General features: G+C 40.5%; 1 protein-coding gene across 1 annotated transcript; it reads left to right on the forward strand.

Moving 5' to 3' along the window:
* Positions 1 to 7,753: 7,753 nt before the first annotated feature.
* LOC126394656 (BTB/POZ domain-containing protein KCTD12-like) lies at positions 7,754 to 9,421 on the forward strand. The gene has a single exon (XM_050051599.1). It carries the CDS (start codon positions 7,911 to 7,913, stop codon positions 8,697 to 8,699), a length of 789 nt encoding a protein of 262 aa, XP_049907556.1. The 5' UTR covers positions 7,754 to 7,910; the 3' UTR covers positions 8,700 to 9,421.
* The last annotated feature ends 9,398 nt before the right edge of the window (positions 9,422 to 18,819 follow it).

Below are 18,819 nucleotides of genomic sequence, written 5' to 3' on the forward strand. Positions count from 1 at the left end.
GACATTAAAATGTGATGCACATGACTGGGATACGCTTGGTGTTGCCATGGTTTGTGGCTTATGAATTTATTTGAATCAGCTACCCCTCATTGTGATCACATGATTCAGATATCATTATAATAGGTGAAGGGCTAACACTACATTAACAGCAGCTATTTGCTATAGTATCTGAATCATAGGATCACAATGCTAAAATAAGCTAATATATATGTGTATGGTTTAGAGCAAAATGGTCATGGTTAGGGTTAATAGGCTATTAGCCAATCATAGAACAGTAGAGTGGGACTAGACTTAGTATGTCCCAATATATAGTATGTCAAATGTAGTATGCCAAAATACACTTAAAGTACAGTATAAGCAATCATCCCTATTCAGAAAAAGGGAAACAAGTAAATTACAGAGAGAGGAATGAGACTAGATGTGTATGAGATATGGTGAAGTCTAGATGTGTGTGCACTGGGGGTTAAGAAAGAACATGCTCAATAAGTCAAAATATGTTTTGGAGAATAACTGTGAGGACGAGTGTTTCTCTGTTGACAGAGAAGAAAAGAAGGTTTTTGCCTCTTGTCTCTGTCGCTGTGTCAGACGGGAGCAGGGAGAGGATCACTGGAGAGGAGCTGAGTGAGGGCGAGAGAGGGGTGACACCACGTGGATGATGGGCCGGGTGCTGTAGGGAGCACAGAGGCAGTGTTGAGGAGGTCACACTCCAGCAAGCTGCAGAGTGACAGTGTTTGGCTGTGTGTCACATCAGGAAGCTGCCTCATGTCACAAGCAGGTCACATGATTGCTCAGAGTCTTAAAACAGCACTACACACACACACACACATATAAAAACACATGGAGAAAGAGCATTGAAAGCAAAGTCACAACAATCTAACAGCACTTCGAAATATTTTCAGCCATCCTTGACTTGTTTTTGGAAGGCTGCTCATTCACAGCTGCTCTGACCTCGGCATAAAGCAAATGGATAGTTTTTCCTATTAAGGGTCTCAGTATTACAAACACTGACACATAATAATGTGTCACCGCCATGTGTGTCACCATTAAATCAGTATGCATCAATATGCCAGCTTGAAAAGGTGTGTTTTCAGACAGGATTTAAAAGTGGAAACTAGAAGTAAATATGTGATGGTGTCTAATAACTACTCTCTTTTGTTTTCCTGTGGATATACTTTGTATGAAAAGAAAAAAAATAGTTTATCTTCTGACCACTGGGTGGTGCCAGGTGAACTGAAAATAGGCTTGTACATTTGTATTTGAGTTTTTATGCAAAAAAGAAACTTCTGTGTTGTAAATTCTAAAGCGGTATCTACGTGTACGTTTCTTAAACTTGAGTTTAGTTTGGGGTTTTTTCTCCAATGAGCTCATAGATTGTCACCTCAATGAGTTGCACTGTGGAAACTTTCCTGTAGAAAATAACTATGTACATTTTTTATTTCACCCCCCAGATGAACATTTGTTTATCAATTACACCCCCCGTGAGAATACTTTTTGTTCCTCCCATGCCTCCACAGTGAACAAAGAATCCAAAACTGATTATTTTGGAAAGTTATTATACATATAACCAAGGTTATTAAAGTTTATTGAAGCTGAGGGATGGTGAGAAAAGATATGTGGCCTAACTTAAAACAGGGACTGGCCTCTATTTTAATTTCTTCAAGAACGCCTTTTTATTTTTTTGACAACTTGTACTTGTATATTGTTGTGCCAGTATGACATTTCTATTGTATGACTATTTCTCCCTGTGTTGGTGAGGTATATTGTTTTAGTTTTTGTCTACTGTTTTCACCACCTGCTTACACTTAACTAACCCTTTAAAACACTGAAGTTTAAGCTTCAGTTTGAAGACCTTGGTGCCTGCCAGCTGAGGAATATTGTTGTAAACTAGATTATTAGATTTAACCTTGAGTGGTTCTCCACAAGCAAAATGGTAAATGTTAACTGCATATAAGTGGGTCGTTGAGCAGTATAACAGCAAGTTTTGGAGAACAGGCATATACCCAGTGGCATTATCGTGTGTTTGACTTCGTAAAATGATGTCATATTCTGATTTTACATCTGTGCAAAGTTGTTGCTGCCCCGCCATTTCCACCTTTCAAACAACCCAAACAATAAAAATCCAACTCTAATGTGTCACATCAACATAAAGCCTATAATGTCTTTCTGTCAGGATCAACAACCCTCAACACAACATGATGCATGTCGTAAAAATATGAGCCAAAGCTGCAGATAAACACATGAACTGTCTCAGAGGGGAGCACACATGATGAGTAAAGGAGCCACACTGTCTCTTAACCTTCATATTCTCGAGGAAATGGCTGAAAAGCTCAACTTTATAACTTCCCTATCCAATTATCTTCTGCCAGACTGTAAGAAAAATGGTAACCTTTAACGGCGATAACAATGACATGAGGTCATGAGACTGGACAGAGGACGACTGTTAGGTGTGTGTGGTTTGCAGACAGAGAGAGAGGGAGGCAGAGATTTTATCTTATTATCACAAAGTGTTTGTGATACATCTGTTTTTTAGTGTTATGAATATGGAAACTCCGGTTTACTCTCCAGTAAACAAACAGTTGCTTTTCCATTTGTGTTTTCAATTTATGAATAATTAATTCTGTAAACAATTTCTTTCATAAGTTGCAAACAATGACCTGTCATCTTAAAGGTGGGTCATAAAAAAAGTGGGAGATAATGTGACTTTTAGTAAACATTATCAGCACAGTATCACATCAAACTGCTTTTTCATTGACTGTCCACTAGATGTCGCCCTAATCCACACATTGAAATGTCTCCAGCAGGAAATGCTGGGTGCTACAGTCATGACACAGTTTGTGCTCTAAAACAAGAACCAAGTGTCTGGCATGCAACAAGGTGGTGTGGTTAAAGCTGCAAAAGTTTGACATGATGTTATAACCACCAGTAATCATTACAATGCCTAACATGATGGAGGGTTCGATGTGCAGAGGAAAGAAAGACAAAAGCATAAAAGTTACCATTATCCCAGTGGGGCCTTAAGTGTTTTTTTTGTTTGTTTGTTTGTTTGTTTTAATTTTTTTTTATCAAAATGCATTTATATTTATGTATTTATTTATTTTATTTTATTTTATTTTATTTTATTTTATCCTATTCTATTTTATTTTATGTTATTGTTTTATTTATTTATTTTTTGTATACACAGGCTTTAATAAAACCTACATTATTCCAGGATTTGGAGTCAATATCCAGATGTTTTTGCTTCATCAAAACTTTTTGTCAGCATTTCCACTGTTGCATACTATTTGTGTGCATGAGTAAATTATGATACAATGGGCCCCTGGGTACACATATTCAAAAAGCCCCAACACCTCTCCTACATTGGAGCAAGACACGCAGACTTTGTGGACTTTTTTTGTCCTGTTTTTGTAGGGTTTTTTGTCTCTTTCTAGTTCCTTTGCACCTCTTTGTGGTCTTTTGTGTCCCTTCCTGGTCAGTGCATGTTAATTTGAGTGACATTTTGCAGGTTAAAGCCAAGGGGCCCCTGACACTTTGGGCCCCTGAGCCTGTGCGTGGTCAGTAATCCATCTATGTTTTTGTGTTATACTTGAAGTAACACTTGCTTTTCCAATCAGAATTGCTAATTTTCTGCAATATTTGTTCCATAATGACACTTCTTGAGCAAAATCAACAACCATTTTACTGCAATGCCACTCTGATGTTTGTTTTTTACATACTGTATCATCTCTGCAGGCTGCAGCTGTATTTATAAATGTACTCTGTTGTTTTCCACAACACAGATGGATCTAAATCCGCAGTCTCTCTTACAAATAACTGATGCTTTTGATGCATCAAACAAAATCAAACATCTGAGATAACAGACCAATTACATCTCACACAGATGATCTGTGATAATCTCAGTGGTCCTCCTTAGCAGAAAAAAACTGGTGTGTGTGTGTGTGTGTGTGTGTGTGTGTGTGTGTGTGTGTGTGTGGACTGAAATATGAATACAGCCAGCACTGCACATCAAGACTAGATCAAAGAGCTCTTTGGTGTTAAGCTGAAATCGATCTTGGGTTAAGACTTTTGTGGATTTGAGGAAAAGTATTTGGAAGGGATTTTCGGAGACATCACACATCAGTCCGACCAGCTTTATCCTACCTTTTAAAGTGGAGGTTTTTGCTACATTGTGTGACTGACCTTCGCTGTAACTCTATTTTTTAGTGCAGGGAGACCAAAGACACATTTATACTACCTCTCCTCTCTCTCAGTTGTACAGTAAAGTTTGGCTCTTGCGTTTCACCTGGGAAACAAAGGATTGATTCTCAGCCAAGGTGATGTTTTCAACCTTCATCACATGAAAACAGAATTTGAGTATTCTTGTCAAAGTCGGGGCTTTTCTTTATATTTTGTCTCCTCTACTTCTCTCTCCTCCGTACTCCTGCCTGTGATCTGGAAATCAATCTCAGAGAGCCACGCTGAAGGATGTCTCAGTTCCTAAAATGCATCTGGAGGAGGGAGGAGCGAGAAGAAAGGAGGCTTGCCAGAGGAGCTACAAGCATGGATGCATAGGTGATTCCTTTGTGATTTATAAAAGAGCCGTGACCAGCGTGACACACAACTCATATTTAATAAAATGGCAGTTAATTGCCTGTTTTCTCAACTCCTTTTTCTTTGTGCCTCCATCTTGCCTCTTCAGCTCATACCTCTGGTGAAAGGGACTAAGACATGAGGAGAGGAGATAGGGAAAGGAATTGAGGTTGTCCAGATTGTGAAATGAGAAAAGCCAGCAGTGTAGTGTATTCTCAACTAAGATGTGGGAGGCCTGAGGATGAGTTTGATTCCTGGAGGGCCCGTAAGGAAAAATGTTTCAGGGCAAATATGACAAATACTGTAACGCCCCTGCTCCCCTAAAACTTTAGCATGCAGCCTAACTTCTTGATTCATGAAATAAAATCGCACACTTTGAAGCCGATAACACATAACACCACACAAATAATGCATTCAAAAAGTTAGCATCTATAATGCAGCTGTCCGGAGTGTACCCGCCTCTCACCCAGTGTCAGCTGGGAATGCCACCCCCCTGCAACCCTGCACCAAGAAAGGCCGTAACAGATAAGGAATGAATGAATACAGACCTATAATAACAGCCATCGGACATTATGTTGACAAAACAATCGCAGAGTCCATTAAGTAGCTGTACAGCTTTTAAACATATTATCAGTCTTCTGACAGATGGAGTGTAACCAGTTGTTTTGAGGGGGGTTTTGTTTTCTGGGAACAAGGTTTAAGCCAACATAGTCGAGAAGTCCTTTCAGGCCTCAATAAAAAGTACATTTAAACAACTACAATGTCATGACACCTGGAGAGACTCCTGCTGAAGAGGATCATATTATAGCCTATTTTTAAAAGCCCCAGAACATCTGCAGCACTAAATTGATCATGAGGTGAAGCTGCTGTTTCCAAAGTCAAGAACAACCATTGAATCCCACATTTAGTGACCATGACTCCACTCATTTTATGTGACAGGTTATGATGTGTTGTTAACATCACAGCGCTTTGTGTAAACATAATGAGTGTATTGATAAAACTTGAACAGACCACACTGTATCTGTTTCTGCAGCCTGATGGGATACATGCAAATGAACATTACACCTTGACCTTTTTACGTGTTATGTATTGTGCTGCAATAAGACACGAACATCCTGCTATAGAGATAAACAGATCCTTACCTGACCTGTCGTAAAGGCATAAGGGCAGGCAATAAAGACATTAACCATCCATCATAGCTTAAAAAAACTCCACAGTGTTTCCAAATCTTCACTTGTCATGAAAAGTGAGTTTACAGTGCACTTTACAGGCGTCATTACATGAGTGGGTTTCACAGAAGGTGTGATCTGTACTTTTGTTAACCACACATAATTGAAACCTCATCACAAGTTTAGGTCCTGCGATTATATTTTGACTGAAGCACCAAAGAACAAGCAGGGCAAAGTACTCATCAGGCAGCAGAGTGCTCCCTGTGAGTGCTTTATTATATCGCTGATGTGTAATGGGCTTGTGCAGTATTACAGTATACTGGGGTGTTTAGAAATTATTTTGAATACTGTCAAAAATACAAACGCACCTCTTTCAATTAAAGTTACACAGAGATGCTGTATTTAGGCGATGCAGTGCACAGCATGCACCACCAGGGGTCAGTCTCTACTGATGGAACAGGCAGCTGAGATGAGAAACATGGTGACTGCAAGTGATGGGGATAACGTTACAGGAGTACTATGAAAGAAAAATGCCTTTGCCCCATGTTTGGGAATATTGCCACATATAACTAATATTGAGATGACTTCTTCCAACTACAAGAGCAGTTTATTAGCCACATGATTTAATTCAACACATCATCTCCACTGATGTGTTGGTATGTCCCAACACGTGCTTTGGTCCAATCAGGGACTAATTTTGTTACAAAGTTGCATAATTACCTAGAGTTGGTTCATGTTCTCACGGCAGCATTTAAACACGGACCAGATCAAATGCCTTGCATGAGAAAGCTGCTCTTGATTGGTCAGAATTTCCATGTGGGAAAAATCCAGGAAGTAAACAAACCATACAGTTTGAAAACGAGGCGCGGCTCCAACTAGAAAACAATGTTTTGATGCATTGGATGTGCTGAATGTGCATATTAAGGCAGTACAGGAGGAGGTGCACATTAATAATCCTCCAGGACTGTAACATGCTCATGTTTAACCCAAACAATGTGTCATGTGACTGCTGTTGGTTCGGATCGAGGTCGGAACACGTTCTCACCACAAATGAACCGCACCAGAGTTCATTTGTAACGGGACCGAGACCACCTCTTCAAGAAGGTCTTGATCTGGTTGTTTTGGTGCGCACCCAAGTGCTATTGCTGTGTTCACACCTGCCCAAATGAACCGCACTTAGGGAGCAAGCAAACTTCAGTTCGACTGAACCGAACCAAACAGGGCAGGTGTGAAAGCACCTTTAGTTTAAGGTGATTATAAAGTAATAAAAACAAAGGTATGAATGTTATATTTCATTTACAGTGTTGAGAAGGTTACTTTTGAAATATAATTGGTGACAGATTAGGCTTCTGGAGACCCTTGTTAAAAATGTAATAAGAAATATAACTATTTTAATTACTACATCAAAGTAATATCACTTGTTATATTTCATTACTTCTTGATTACTTTAAATGTTTTAACCTGGGCAATAAAACTGAAAACTACTAAAAAATGTACTGTAAATTTTAAACCAGGTACAACAGTACTCAGCACTGTCAAACTTCTATTAAAAGTTTTTCAGTATAATGAGGATTATTTTCTACATTTAAGCTTTTTACTGACAGAATATATTTGGATGTAACCCCCATGTAATCACCAACATCTTGATTTGTAACTGTAAATTTAATTACACAGTCTTTCTCAGTCACTGTAATGGATTGAAATTATATCAACTGTGTAATCTTATTAAGTAACTCAGTTACATGTAACTAGTTACTCCCCAACACTGTTATGCTGTTATATCCGCCTAAATCCTACACGCTGGACCTTTAATGTGAAGCTAAACTAACCTTAGAGTTCAAATATTTGAGTGTTTTTAATCTTCTCATCTAAATTTTGGTCTCTGAGCACAATAGCCTACATGAGTAAAACAGGCGTAGCCTATTTGTCACTTTCACACATGCATGACATAAAGATTGTTTATCAGTGTAGCAGGAGGAAGTTGAGGCTTACATAGAGCCCTTGAAGGCATCATTGTGTTTTCTCAGGGCTTTCCAGTGAACAGTTAATGTGTCTGTTGGCCGTCCTTTTCCTTCTCCTCCCACACAGCCAAACCAATACAAACATTTCAGTACAGTGAGGAGTCTCTCCAACAACTCCCCGTCCTTGTTAGGGCACCTCCAGGGACACACAGACATGGCACAAACCGGCAGCCAAAGTTCAACTTTCCCTGAGATAGTGGAGTTAAACGTGGGTGGACAGGTGTATGTGACCCGACTTGAGACTCTCACGACCGTGCCCAACTCCCTGCTGTGGACCAAGTTCACCCAGAGCTCCCCGGGCGACCTGCCAAAAGACAGCAAGGGCCGCTTCTTCTTCGACCGGGACGGCTTTCTCTTCCGCTACATTCTGGACTATCTGCGGGACTCTGAGCTTTTCCTGCCCGAGTTTTTCAAAGAGAGGAGGAGGCTGCAGAGAGAAGCGGACTTCTTCCAGCTGCCGGAGCTGTCGAGGCGCCTGGCAGCCGTCAGCAAAGACACGGACACGGAGGACAGCGAGGAGGCTGAGCTCACCAGCCCGGCCACCACCACCTCCTCCTCGGACAGGACGCTGCGCTCTCCTGGGGCCAGCGCCGGCTACATCACCATCGGGTACAGAGGCAGCTACACCATCGGGAGGGACATCCAGGCGGACGCAAAATTCCGCAGGGTGGCCAGAATAACCGTGTGCAGCAAGATCTCTCTGGCTAAAGAGGTGTTTGGAGACACCCTGAATGAGAGCCGAGACCCGGACCGCCCGCCGGACAAATACACCGCCAGGTATTACCTCAAGTATAACTTTCTGGAGCAGGCGTTTGACCGCCTGGCAGAGGCTGGTTTCCACATGGTGGCCTGCAACTCTACTGGGACCTGCTCATACGCCAGTAACGACCCTGGGGAAGACAAACTGTGGACCAGTTACACCGAGTATGTCTTCTCCCGATGACTGAAATCTGCAGGACTGCTCCCTGCTCACCTCTTACTATAATTAACACTTGGAGCAAACATCAGTCATAATAGTTCTTACTTTAATCAACATCCCAAACTGGCAGTTTTCACCCTTGTGTAGTTTCATTTTCTTGTATTGGATCAGCCACTGTGTAACTTTTCTGCCATTTTCCTCTCTCCCCTGCAAAAGGACTCCAGACTCCCAACATAAATCTCATTGGTTAGTGAGAAGAATTTTTTTGACATGTTACAGGGGTTATTTTAGTCTCCCTGCTGGCTCCACTGCCTTTAAATCTGTAACAGAGAATGCTTTGTTTTTAAGTAAATGACTTAAGTGGTTACCCAACATGGCAGAAATGTTAGAGGCTGGTTTCTTCTGATCCTCACTGGGCTGTGCTTGCATTGTCATGTCATAGTGGAGAGGCTACTGAGGCTCTGAACACATTAACCAGGACATGTGTGCTGTAAATAGATGTTTTAATTGCTTCTCGTGTCTTTAATTTGGGGGATTGATGGAGACAGTAAGTTGCATTTTCCATACAGTACTTTATATGTTTAATTCACTTATATAAACGCACACACCGCATCGCTGCTTTAGAGGATTACACATTGGGACTTTTTCCACCGTGCTTCATTGTTATGTGCCATCTATGAGCTGTTGTCATTGTTTTCTTTTTAGATATAAAGCTACAGCAAATAAAGTGTGACTTTGTAACACTATCCATCTCATTGTCCCCTTGAGTTCACTGTGGAAACTTTCTTAACATCTGTTTTTCTTGAGATATTGTCAGTTATTTTCATGCAAGTAAGCACAAACATACTTTATTTTTTCTCCGGTCACTAGTAGAGCTGCAACAATTAGTCGATTAATCAGTTTTCAGTCAAGAAAATATTAAAATTAATTGCCAGCATTTTTTTGACGATGTTTTTTGGGCATTCTGCCTTTATTTGACAAGACAGTTACAGCATTAAGGGGGGTGTGCATTCAGCAAATGGCTGTGAGTTGGAGTTGAACCCATGGATGCTGCAGGACGGACTCAGCCTTTGTACATGAGGCCCCTGCTCTACCAGGTGAGCTAATGGTCCCCCCAGTTGCGAGCTATTTTGATAATTTTGTAGTCATTTCAGTCATTATTCAAGCAGAAATTTACTGGTTACAGCTTCTTGAATATGAGAATATGCTGTTATTTGCAGTCATTTATGACAGTAAATGAAGAGTCTTTGGGTTTTGGACTGTTAGTAGGACTAAAGACACTATTTCAAGACGTCACTTTGGGTTCTGGGTGATTATTATGTGCATTTGTCAACATTTTTTGACCTTTTATAGACTAAATGATTCATCAAAAATTAAATTTAGATAGTTCGAAATGCAAGGAGGAAGCAAAGCTTGGCTCTGACGGCTGGTTCAACAGGTGCTCTTTGATGAAAAGTACAAAAAACAGGATCCAGAAAGTCTTAAAATGGTGCAGGCAACCATGAGAAACACACCCAAGGCGCTCTGTCTTCAGGTGAAATGACCTCATAAATATATTCGCTGAGCACAGGCAATCTAACAGACTAATGTGTATCGAAGGCGTAGTGTCGAGACCTTTAGGAGTAGATGTGCATTGGTCTGTTAGATTGCCTGTGCTCAAAGGATAAATATATGAGATTATTTCACCCAAAGACGGAGTGCTTTGTCCTTTTTTTAATGCTTCAATATTAAGATCATGTGCATCCGCCCCAAATAAAAGCATCAAAGTAGCCGTGGACTTTTTTTCATTTGGGACATTTCTATCGTAAATTGATGCTCAAAAGGCACAAATTAGTGCATACAAATTCACCAGCACGCAGAAAATTAAGCATTTGATGCTCCAAATTTCCTGGAGGAGAGTCACATGTGTCCTCCCCAGTGTTAAAATAAAACCTAGGCCCTTGCATGGTTGTCTGATCCCCTGAAGACATCCTCTTGTCCTATTTTTGGCACTTCTGACCTCACTCAGGGATACTTTTGCAAGTTTGGACACATTAGACATCAAATCCACCTCCTGCTGAATGAGAAACGACCTCAGTGGACTAAAATGCCTCCAAAAAAGGGTTTGATGAGAATCTGACCTGAATTAAGTCACATCATGTTGTTATTAACATTAAACCTGACATTTATCACATTATAAATTCAGAGGTCACCAAATCAAGAGGAGGGAGAGAAATGATTTTAAATAACTTTGTTACTGCAGAAGTGTAGCATCAACTTAACTTCACGGTAGCCACATTTTATCAGTCGCAATCTGTCAAGTCATGTGTTTCCTAGTAAAGGCTTCCATCAGTCATGGTATTAAAAAACACCAAATGCAGACACGTTGACTCAGTTCAAAACTCCGTCGAGAATTTGCTTTTTTATTAGATACTGATCATACTGAAACCAACTTTAGGAAGAGTGAACATTGTCATTTCCCCTCCATGTAGATCATGCAAAGTACTCTGAGCTTTATACAAGTTCTCTGCCGTTTCAAAGACTTCTCTTTTTACATAAGGGTGATACTTTATGTCCATTTCATGCTAAGATTAAGATAAATGCCAATAAATTGTAGTCAAAAGTAGAATTTGGTAGCCCATCTGGCAGAGCTTGTCTTTCTCTGCAGCACAGAAGAGCTCTGTTATCTCCCCTGGGCAGGATGGGAAGGAGGAGGGGGGATTTCTCTTTGGCTGACAAGTACAGTAATCAAATGTCTGTTCCCTTGTGGGATCCTGGGGCACAAATCCAAACTATCCCTAGGATCAAGTCTAATACAGAAAAGGGCTTTGTGTGGGCTGTTCGAGTGTGCTCAGAAACAAATGTGTAACAAAAAAATCTGCAAAATGAATCATTTATTTGTCAGATGTCCCGCAGCACTGAAGCTGTTACTGTAAAAAAGACATTGTGGTTGATTTGTTCCTTGACTCGCTATAGGCACACAAATTCATGTGAAGACATACACGCACATACACACAAAGATGCACACACATACACCCGCGTACCCCCCCCAACAACCAAGCCGCCCACACACGCTTCTGCCACCAATGAGCTACTTCAAAGATAGACTTGTCTTTGCAAGAGACCTCGTATCTGCTGTCAGCTGATGCTGCCATCTGGACAGGAAAAAGGAAGGATCGACCGCGACTCTTCCTCTGGTGAGATCTCCAGAAACAGGATGTAGTTGCTCCACTGGCCTCGACAAAAAATACAGCAACTGGGGCTCAGCAAAATCAGACACATTTGTCCTCACAGTGTGTTTCATGTTGCATGAATTATCATGAGAAAACAATGATGGGTGAGCACTTTAAACTGCTCTAAAAGGCAAAGACGCCATTTAGTACCTTCTGTCTCCTGCATTAGATTCAGACCATGTGAAATGATGACACAAACGTTGGTTAAAAGACGCATAAAACACTTTATTAAATTTAAATATCCTTTTTTGGTTCCTCTTGGAGGAGGAGTTTCTCTGCCAAGCAGCTATTTCTAATACAGACCTTGTGTGTGTGCGTGTGTGTGTGTGTGAGTCCTTGATAAAAACCACCTCCAAAACACATTTTGCTTGATGCATGCCTTTTTTTTTTTCTGCAAGAAAACTCTGCCAGCCAAGTGCTCAAAATGCACACACGCACACACACACATACAAATAACCACACAGAGTGCAGGAGGGAGATAAAGAGAGCCAAATTAGCCAATTTGCAGAGCTGGAGATAACACAGTTTTCTTCATATCAGCCTCTATGTGCTAAATCTTTCACACTTTCTCTCACAGTGTCTGCGTCGAGCTCAATGCAACCTGCATGTCTTTAGTAATGTTTTTTTTATTCCTTCTCCAGCTTCTCTGATACAGACACATCACACTGTTCACAGGGAGAACAACACATGAATAATTAATTAACAAGATGTGTTTCTCTTTGTTTAGGTGTGAGAGCAGAAAATAAAATTCGAAGGCCTTTAAACGTACGAACATTCTCCTTCCATTCCCATGTTATCTGAGATGTCCCATTTACAACAGGGCTCTTTCACAGGGTGTAAGGACAGCGGTGGCTGTGCCATAACATTTGCGTTTATCAGTATTGTGTATACTGTGGGATTTCACTGTGGAGCATAAGCATGAAAAATGCAAGCATGAGGGAACCTTGCAGACTTGCAGAAATAACTCAACAATCAGGTTTAACAATAACAAAAAGGACTGAGAACCTCATAGAAGTCAGATAAAGAAGTGGGGGTGTGGTTTTTCCACATGATGTTTTCAGATGGGTGAAACTGTGAAACAGTTTAGCTTGGCTCTCTGATAATCATCTGACAAACAGTGGCAGCATTGGTGAAGCTCATATTGTAACTGAGAACCAGCAAGGCAACTGCAAAACATTTCACAATTCATAAGTCACATTAAACCTGCTTCAAACAGCAATACGTCTATTGATTAAACAAGGACTGCAGTAAACATGAAACAATGCAAAGCTGTTTTCATTTGCAGTGTGGACATATTTTTTTCATATACGTCAGCGTAGTGCATCTGTCTGGGCCATACATGCATTTTTACATGACAAACAAAACTTACCTTTTAAAGGAATAGTTCAACATTTTGAGAAATGTGTGTGTTTGCTTTCTTGCTAAAAGATATGAGATGATTAATACATCCTTCATATACACTCACAAGCCACTTTAAAAGGTACACCTGTTTAACTACTCATTACCGCAGATATCTAGTCAGCCAATCACATGGCAGCAACTCAATGCATTTAGGCATGTAGACGACCTGCTGAAGTTTAAAGTGAGCATCAGAACGAGGAAGAAAGGTGACATTGAACGTGGCATGGTTGTTGGTGCCAGACAGGCTGGTCTGAGTATCTCAGAAACTACTGATCTACTGGGATTCTCACACACAACCATCTCTACTCGTTACAACCAAGGTGTGCAGAAGACCATCTCTGAACCAACAACACGTCCAACCTTGAGGCAGATGGGCTACAGCAGCAGAAGACCACACCAGGTGCCACTCCTGTCAGCTAACAATTCACACAGGCTCACCAAAACTGGACAATAGAAGATTGGAAAAACGTTGCTGGTCTGATGAGTCTGGATTTCTGCTGCCACATTCAGTTGGTAGGGTCAGAATTTGGTGTAAACAACATGAAAGCATGGATCCATCCTGCCTTGTATCAACAGTTCAGGCGGGTGGTGGTGGTGTAATGGTGTGGGGGATATTTTCTTGGCACACTTTGGGCCCCTTAGTACCAACTGAGCATGGTTTAAACACCACAGCCTACCTGAGTATTGTTGCTGACCGTGTCCATCCCTTTATGACCACAGTGTACCCATCTTCTGATGGCTACTTCCAGCAGGATAACGCACCATGTCACAAAGCTCAAATCATCTCAAACTGGTTTCTTGAACATGACAATGAGTTCACTGTACTCCAATGGCCTCCACAGTCACCAGATCTCAATCCAATAGAGCACCTTTGGGATGTGGTGGAACGGGAGATTCACATCATGGCCGACAAATCTGCAGCAACTGTGTGATGCTATCATGTCAATATGGACCAACATCTCTGAGGAATGTTTCCAGCACCTTGTTGAATTCATACCACAAATTATTAAGGTAGTTCTGAAGGCAAAAGGTGTCCAACCTGGTACTAGCAAGGTGTACCTAATAAAGTGCCTTGTGAATATATGCCTGTATGAGGCTACAGCCAGCAGCTTAGCTTAGCTTAGCTTAGCTTAGCACAAAGACTGGAAACAGCTAGCCTGGCTCTGTCTTGAGGTAACTAAATTCAACCCCAGCTCACTGATCAGGTTGTTTTCATGTACCGTTTGTGCGTACACCTAAAAAAAGTAATGCGCCAGAATTTGTATCTAGCCCAAGTAATCATGAGCCAGCCCTTTGTGGTTCGCTAATTCATTAGTGATCATACAGACCATTATACATGCATTTCTTCAGATATCATATGAACCTTTGTATAAGGGTACGATGCACTGATGACACATATAAAAGCACGACTTGTTTTTTTTATTTCATTTCATTGGTATCACTTTTCTCATTTAACTTAGCAAATAAGTTAATACGTGTATCCCTCAAAATGCTGGGCTGTTCCTTTAGCGGTCCAGTGGGATTTAGTGGCATCTAGCAGTGAGATTACAGTCTAATGAAAACATATTTATGAATATTATGTATCATCTTTGCCAATAGACGCTCATAAATCCCACACACTGGACCTTTAGAGGAAGAATCACTCATCCAAATGAAATGATAAAAAAAAATTTCAACACAACACCCTGTAATCATTTTCTTTGATAAGTTGATTGGCTGATATTTCATTTATTACTAAAACTCATTTATACAGCCCTTAAATATTTGGAGTTAAAAAAATATGGACTGTCTCTTTAAATATGTGGTTTAAGTTTCTAATTAAATGTTTGGAAGCAGTAGCTAACAAAGAATCTCAATTTATCATCCACTGACTCACTTGTTCTGGATGTTTTGATGATATCACTGAAGCTGCTCAGTTGTCATAAACTTATCATGTTTCCACACACCTTTAGGACTTCTCATCCATGTGAACTTCAAACTTGAACTTGACGCTTCAGTGTTGACTTTGGAAACAGCAGTTGACAAAACAATCTCAACTCAAGCTCCACTTACTTTTTAATAGCGCTTTAATCTCCTCAGTTATTACAGCAAACACTTCACTGTTTGAATAAACCCTGGGAAGATTTGCAGCCATTGACTTCTAATGTAAAATACACATATGGTGACAAATATCACAGGCGTCCATCACTGCAGACGCAGACTCTTAGTGTTTAAACACACGCTTAGCTATTAAAGTGTTTGTGTTGCCAAGCAGTGAACCCATTAAGGGTCCAGACATTCCTTAAATCATTAACAAGTCTCAGATATATGTTCAACTAATAATGTTGTTGTGAATATGATGTGTCAGTGACTTTCACAAGAAAACAAATATCCTCTTACACAAATTCTTCTGTGGAGCAGCAGCCATTAAAAGAGTGTTTAAAGCCACAGTCCATTAAAGTGCAGCCAATGCTCTTGTATTATGACGCTCTAATCCAAAGCAATTTGATGCAAACATCTTTCATTCTGTTTTACAATCTGACAGTTTGCTTGTCGTCGTAAGGGATCGCAGCTTTATTAATATCTCATTTCCTCCTCAGTCACAAGCAGTGATGCATTGGCAGGGCGGTACACTCTGGAGTTAATGTTTCTTTATTATGTGTGTCCAGATTTATGTCCGAGCACAGCATGACGTCAAGCACTGTGCAGGAGAAAAGGTAAGAAGCAGGAAATGAAAGCAATAATAAAACATAGTCAGAACTTTGCCCCCCAGTATGACTCTGTAAAGGGCAATCTGATATCAGCCTGTTTCAGCTTAGAAAGTGAAATCCCATCAAATAAGACAGACACACAACAAGCTTTAGTTCTTTTACTGTCCTCTGTCTTGTAGCTGATGGCACAGCAATGCAACTGAAATTAAAAAACAAACCCCATGTATCTATCTATCTATGTGTCAGAATTAGTCATGACAGCATCACAGTAAAGATGAAACCTTTATACAGCACAGCCTTGTTTTATTGCTTGCAGCAACACTAAAGCTGCCAGCAACTGAGCTCTGAATAGGGCGTTAGCTGCATTTTCAAATCACAGCAGCTCAATAGATTTTAGTGAAGGAATCAAGCTGTCAGAATTTTGTAACTGCAAATTACTTTTATCAAATAAAGAAAGTTTACTTTTTCACAACTGGCTTTGTTCAAGACGCTATTAAAAACACATATGTTTTAATATACACTTTGACTTGTTTTAATAGGCCTACTTATAAAACAAAAATGGACAATGTACAGTCCATGTGCACTGCTGTCTTTTGTATTTTTTTATTGTGTTTTAAATTAGTTTTCTTGCCCTGATAAGTCAACAAAACCATTAAGAGATTATTCTTTAATGAGGTATTTAAAATGTCCGGTATGTAAGATTTTAGGGGGATTTAGTGGCATCTAGCAGTGACGATGCAGACTGCATCCAGTTGAAACTTCTCCTGGTTAGAATTCCTTCACTGTTCATTGTTCAGGAGGTTTTTACCAGGCGCCTGATTATCCACAAAGGTCTCTTCCTCTCCAAAATAACTGAACCCAGTGATTGAAACCCCTGAATAAAGTAGTTTCACGTTATAAATCAGTACTTCTCTTTAGTTTTTTGGCTTGTCACAGACAGACCACTACCCTAGTAGCTGCTAATGTGTGCTCACCTTTTTCCTCTGATAATTTAAGATCCAGACGTTCAGGAGGTTTTTACCAGGAGCTGAATTATCTCTGTGGATAATTCAACAAATAACAGCAGCAAATAACAAATGGATCTGGTAATTAAAACCAGTAAAAACACTGAATAAAGAAGTTTCACTCTCTGGAGCCAGTGTTTGGTTTGTCCATTCTGAGCCACTCTAGAAACATGGCAGTGCAACATGGTGGACTCCGCGGACAAGGCCCTGCTCCCTATGTAGACATGAATTGTAGACATAAAGTAATGAAAACACATCAACTGGGGTGTCGGTGGCTTAGTTGATAGAGCATGCACTCCATGTACAAAGGCTTCATCCTTGCTGCAGTGGTCTGAATTCAATTCCAGCCTGCAGCCCTTTGCTGCATGTTACTCCTTCTCTCCCTCTTTCATGCTAATCTGTCCTATCGATTAAAGGCAAAAACACCCAAAAAATGATCTTAAGAAAACAAGACCTGAGACCTAAAAACTGACCTTTAATAACGAGAAATCAATTCACAAATAGTAATTACAGACTGGACATAAACACAACATCATCCATTGACTCCCATTTTAATGCTTTGATTTTGATAGTTTGGCCATCAGAAGTGACCATATTTGGACAAGAGGGTGGAGTTATGGAGGAGCGAGGAGTGGAAGACACTCTTTTGCCTCAAGTGGTCATTCAAGGAACTGCTGTTTTGGCACTTTAAAGGCCCAATTTTTCAGCTACACAGGTTGATGCTTTAAAGGAATGCATGAAAGTACCATGAACACTCGAGTGAGATTTGGTACTTAAAAAAACATACAAAGCTTTTTCTTTAGAATTTAGGAATTAGAATTTATTTCAGTCTGCAAATAGAAATAAGAAAGTCATGTATTAATCTACAAGTTCATGTATAGGCCTCTCACAGACAATGGCAGATATCTAAATACTGCAGTGCAAAATAAAGTAATTCAGCATAACTCAGACACTTCTGCAGTCCATAAAAGGTGTAGGCTGAAGCTACAGCTTATAACACTTACCATTTTAACAGCACATCATTGGATATCAACAACAAAACAAACCACAAGCAGCTTTGTCTTGATTTCCTTTATCGTTTTGGCATTTGCATGCAACTTCCGTGCTTTTGAAACACTTGAAAGTTGCATGTCATGCTCTCTGCCAGGAAGGGGGTGAATGTTAAAACCCAGCTGCAGACACACAGATTAAAATCTGTGATCCTCCGGGGGTCAGGTTATCTGTCTCCACCAATGTCAGGGCGTCTGACCATAAAGCTCTGTCTCCCTGTCTGCTCTGTGTAGTTTGCTGGGTAGAGGGAGGGTGTAAATGTCGCCAGTCTCAGCTGAGCTGCTCTCAGCGCCCAGCAGCAGGCCGGAGATTGCTGCAGCTCCCTGTGACAAAGCTGAGCCTTACACTGTGCCGGTAAACTAAAAGGTAAAAGGCTGCCAGCATCAATCAGCTGCAGGGAACAGAGAGGAAGAGAGAGATCATCCTCCTCCCCTGCTGTGGCTGCAGTGGGCTTCCTTTCACAAGAAGTGCAACCTCTCCTCCCTCCCTCCCTCTCAGGGCTGTCTGAAAGGGCAAGATGTGGAGAAAAGTGTCTGTGAGACTGTTACTAATGCCATTTTAATTTAAGCTGTAATGCCATTTGTAAATGATAAGAGACTACATTGTTTTTGTCTTTTGTGCAATGGTCCAACAGAACAGTATTTCCTGTCAGGAACTGATACTGGACAAAGAATTACCTTCACACTGTGACCTGCTGGGTCTGGTTCTGTTTTCATAAATATCAAGACTGCTTATCTTCATGTATATACAAAAGCACTGAAGCACCTCCGGTCTGGATCCAAATAAT

The sequence above is a fragment of the Epinephelus moara genome, chromosome 1 (genome assembly GCF_006386435.1).
Source record: "Epinephelus moara isolate mb chromosome 1, YSFRI_EMoa_1.0, whole genome shotgun sequence".
Lineage (NCBI taxonomy): Eukaryota > Metazoa > Chordata > Actinopteri > Perciformes > Serranidae > Epinephelus > Epinephelus moara.

What these genes read in the sequence shown, in the direction of transcription:
- LOC126394656 (XM_050051599.1), top strand. Translation starts at nt 7,911, where the DNA reads ATGGCACAAACCGGCAGCCAAAGTTCAACTTTCCCTGAGATAGTGGAG.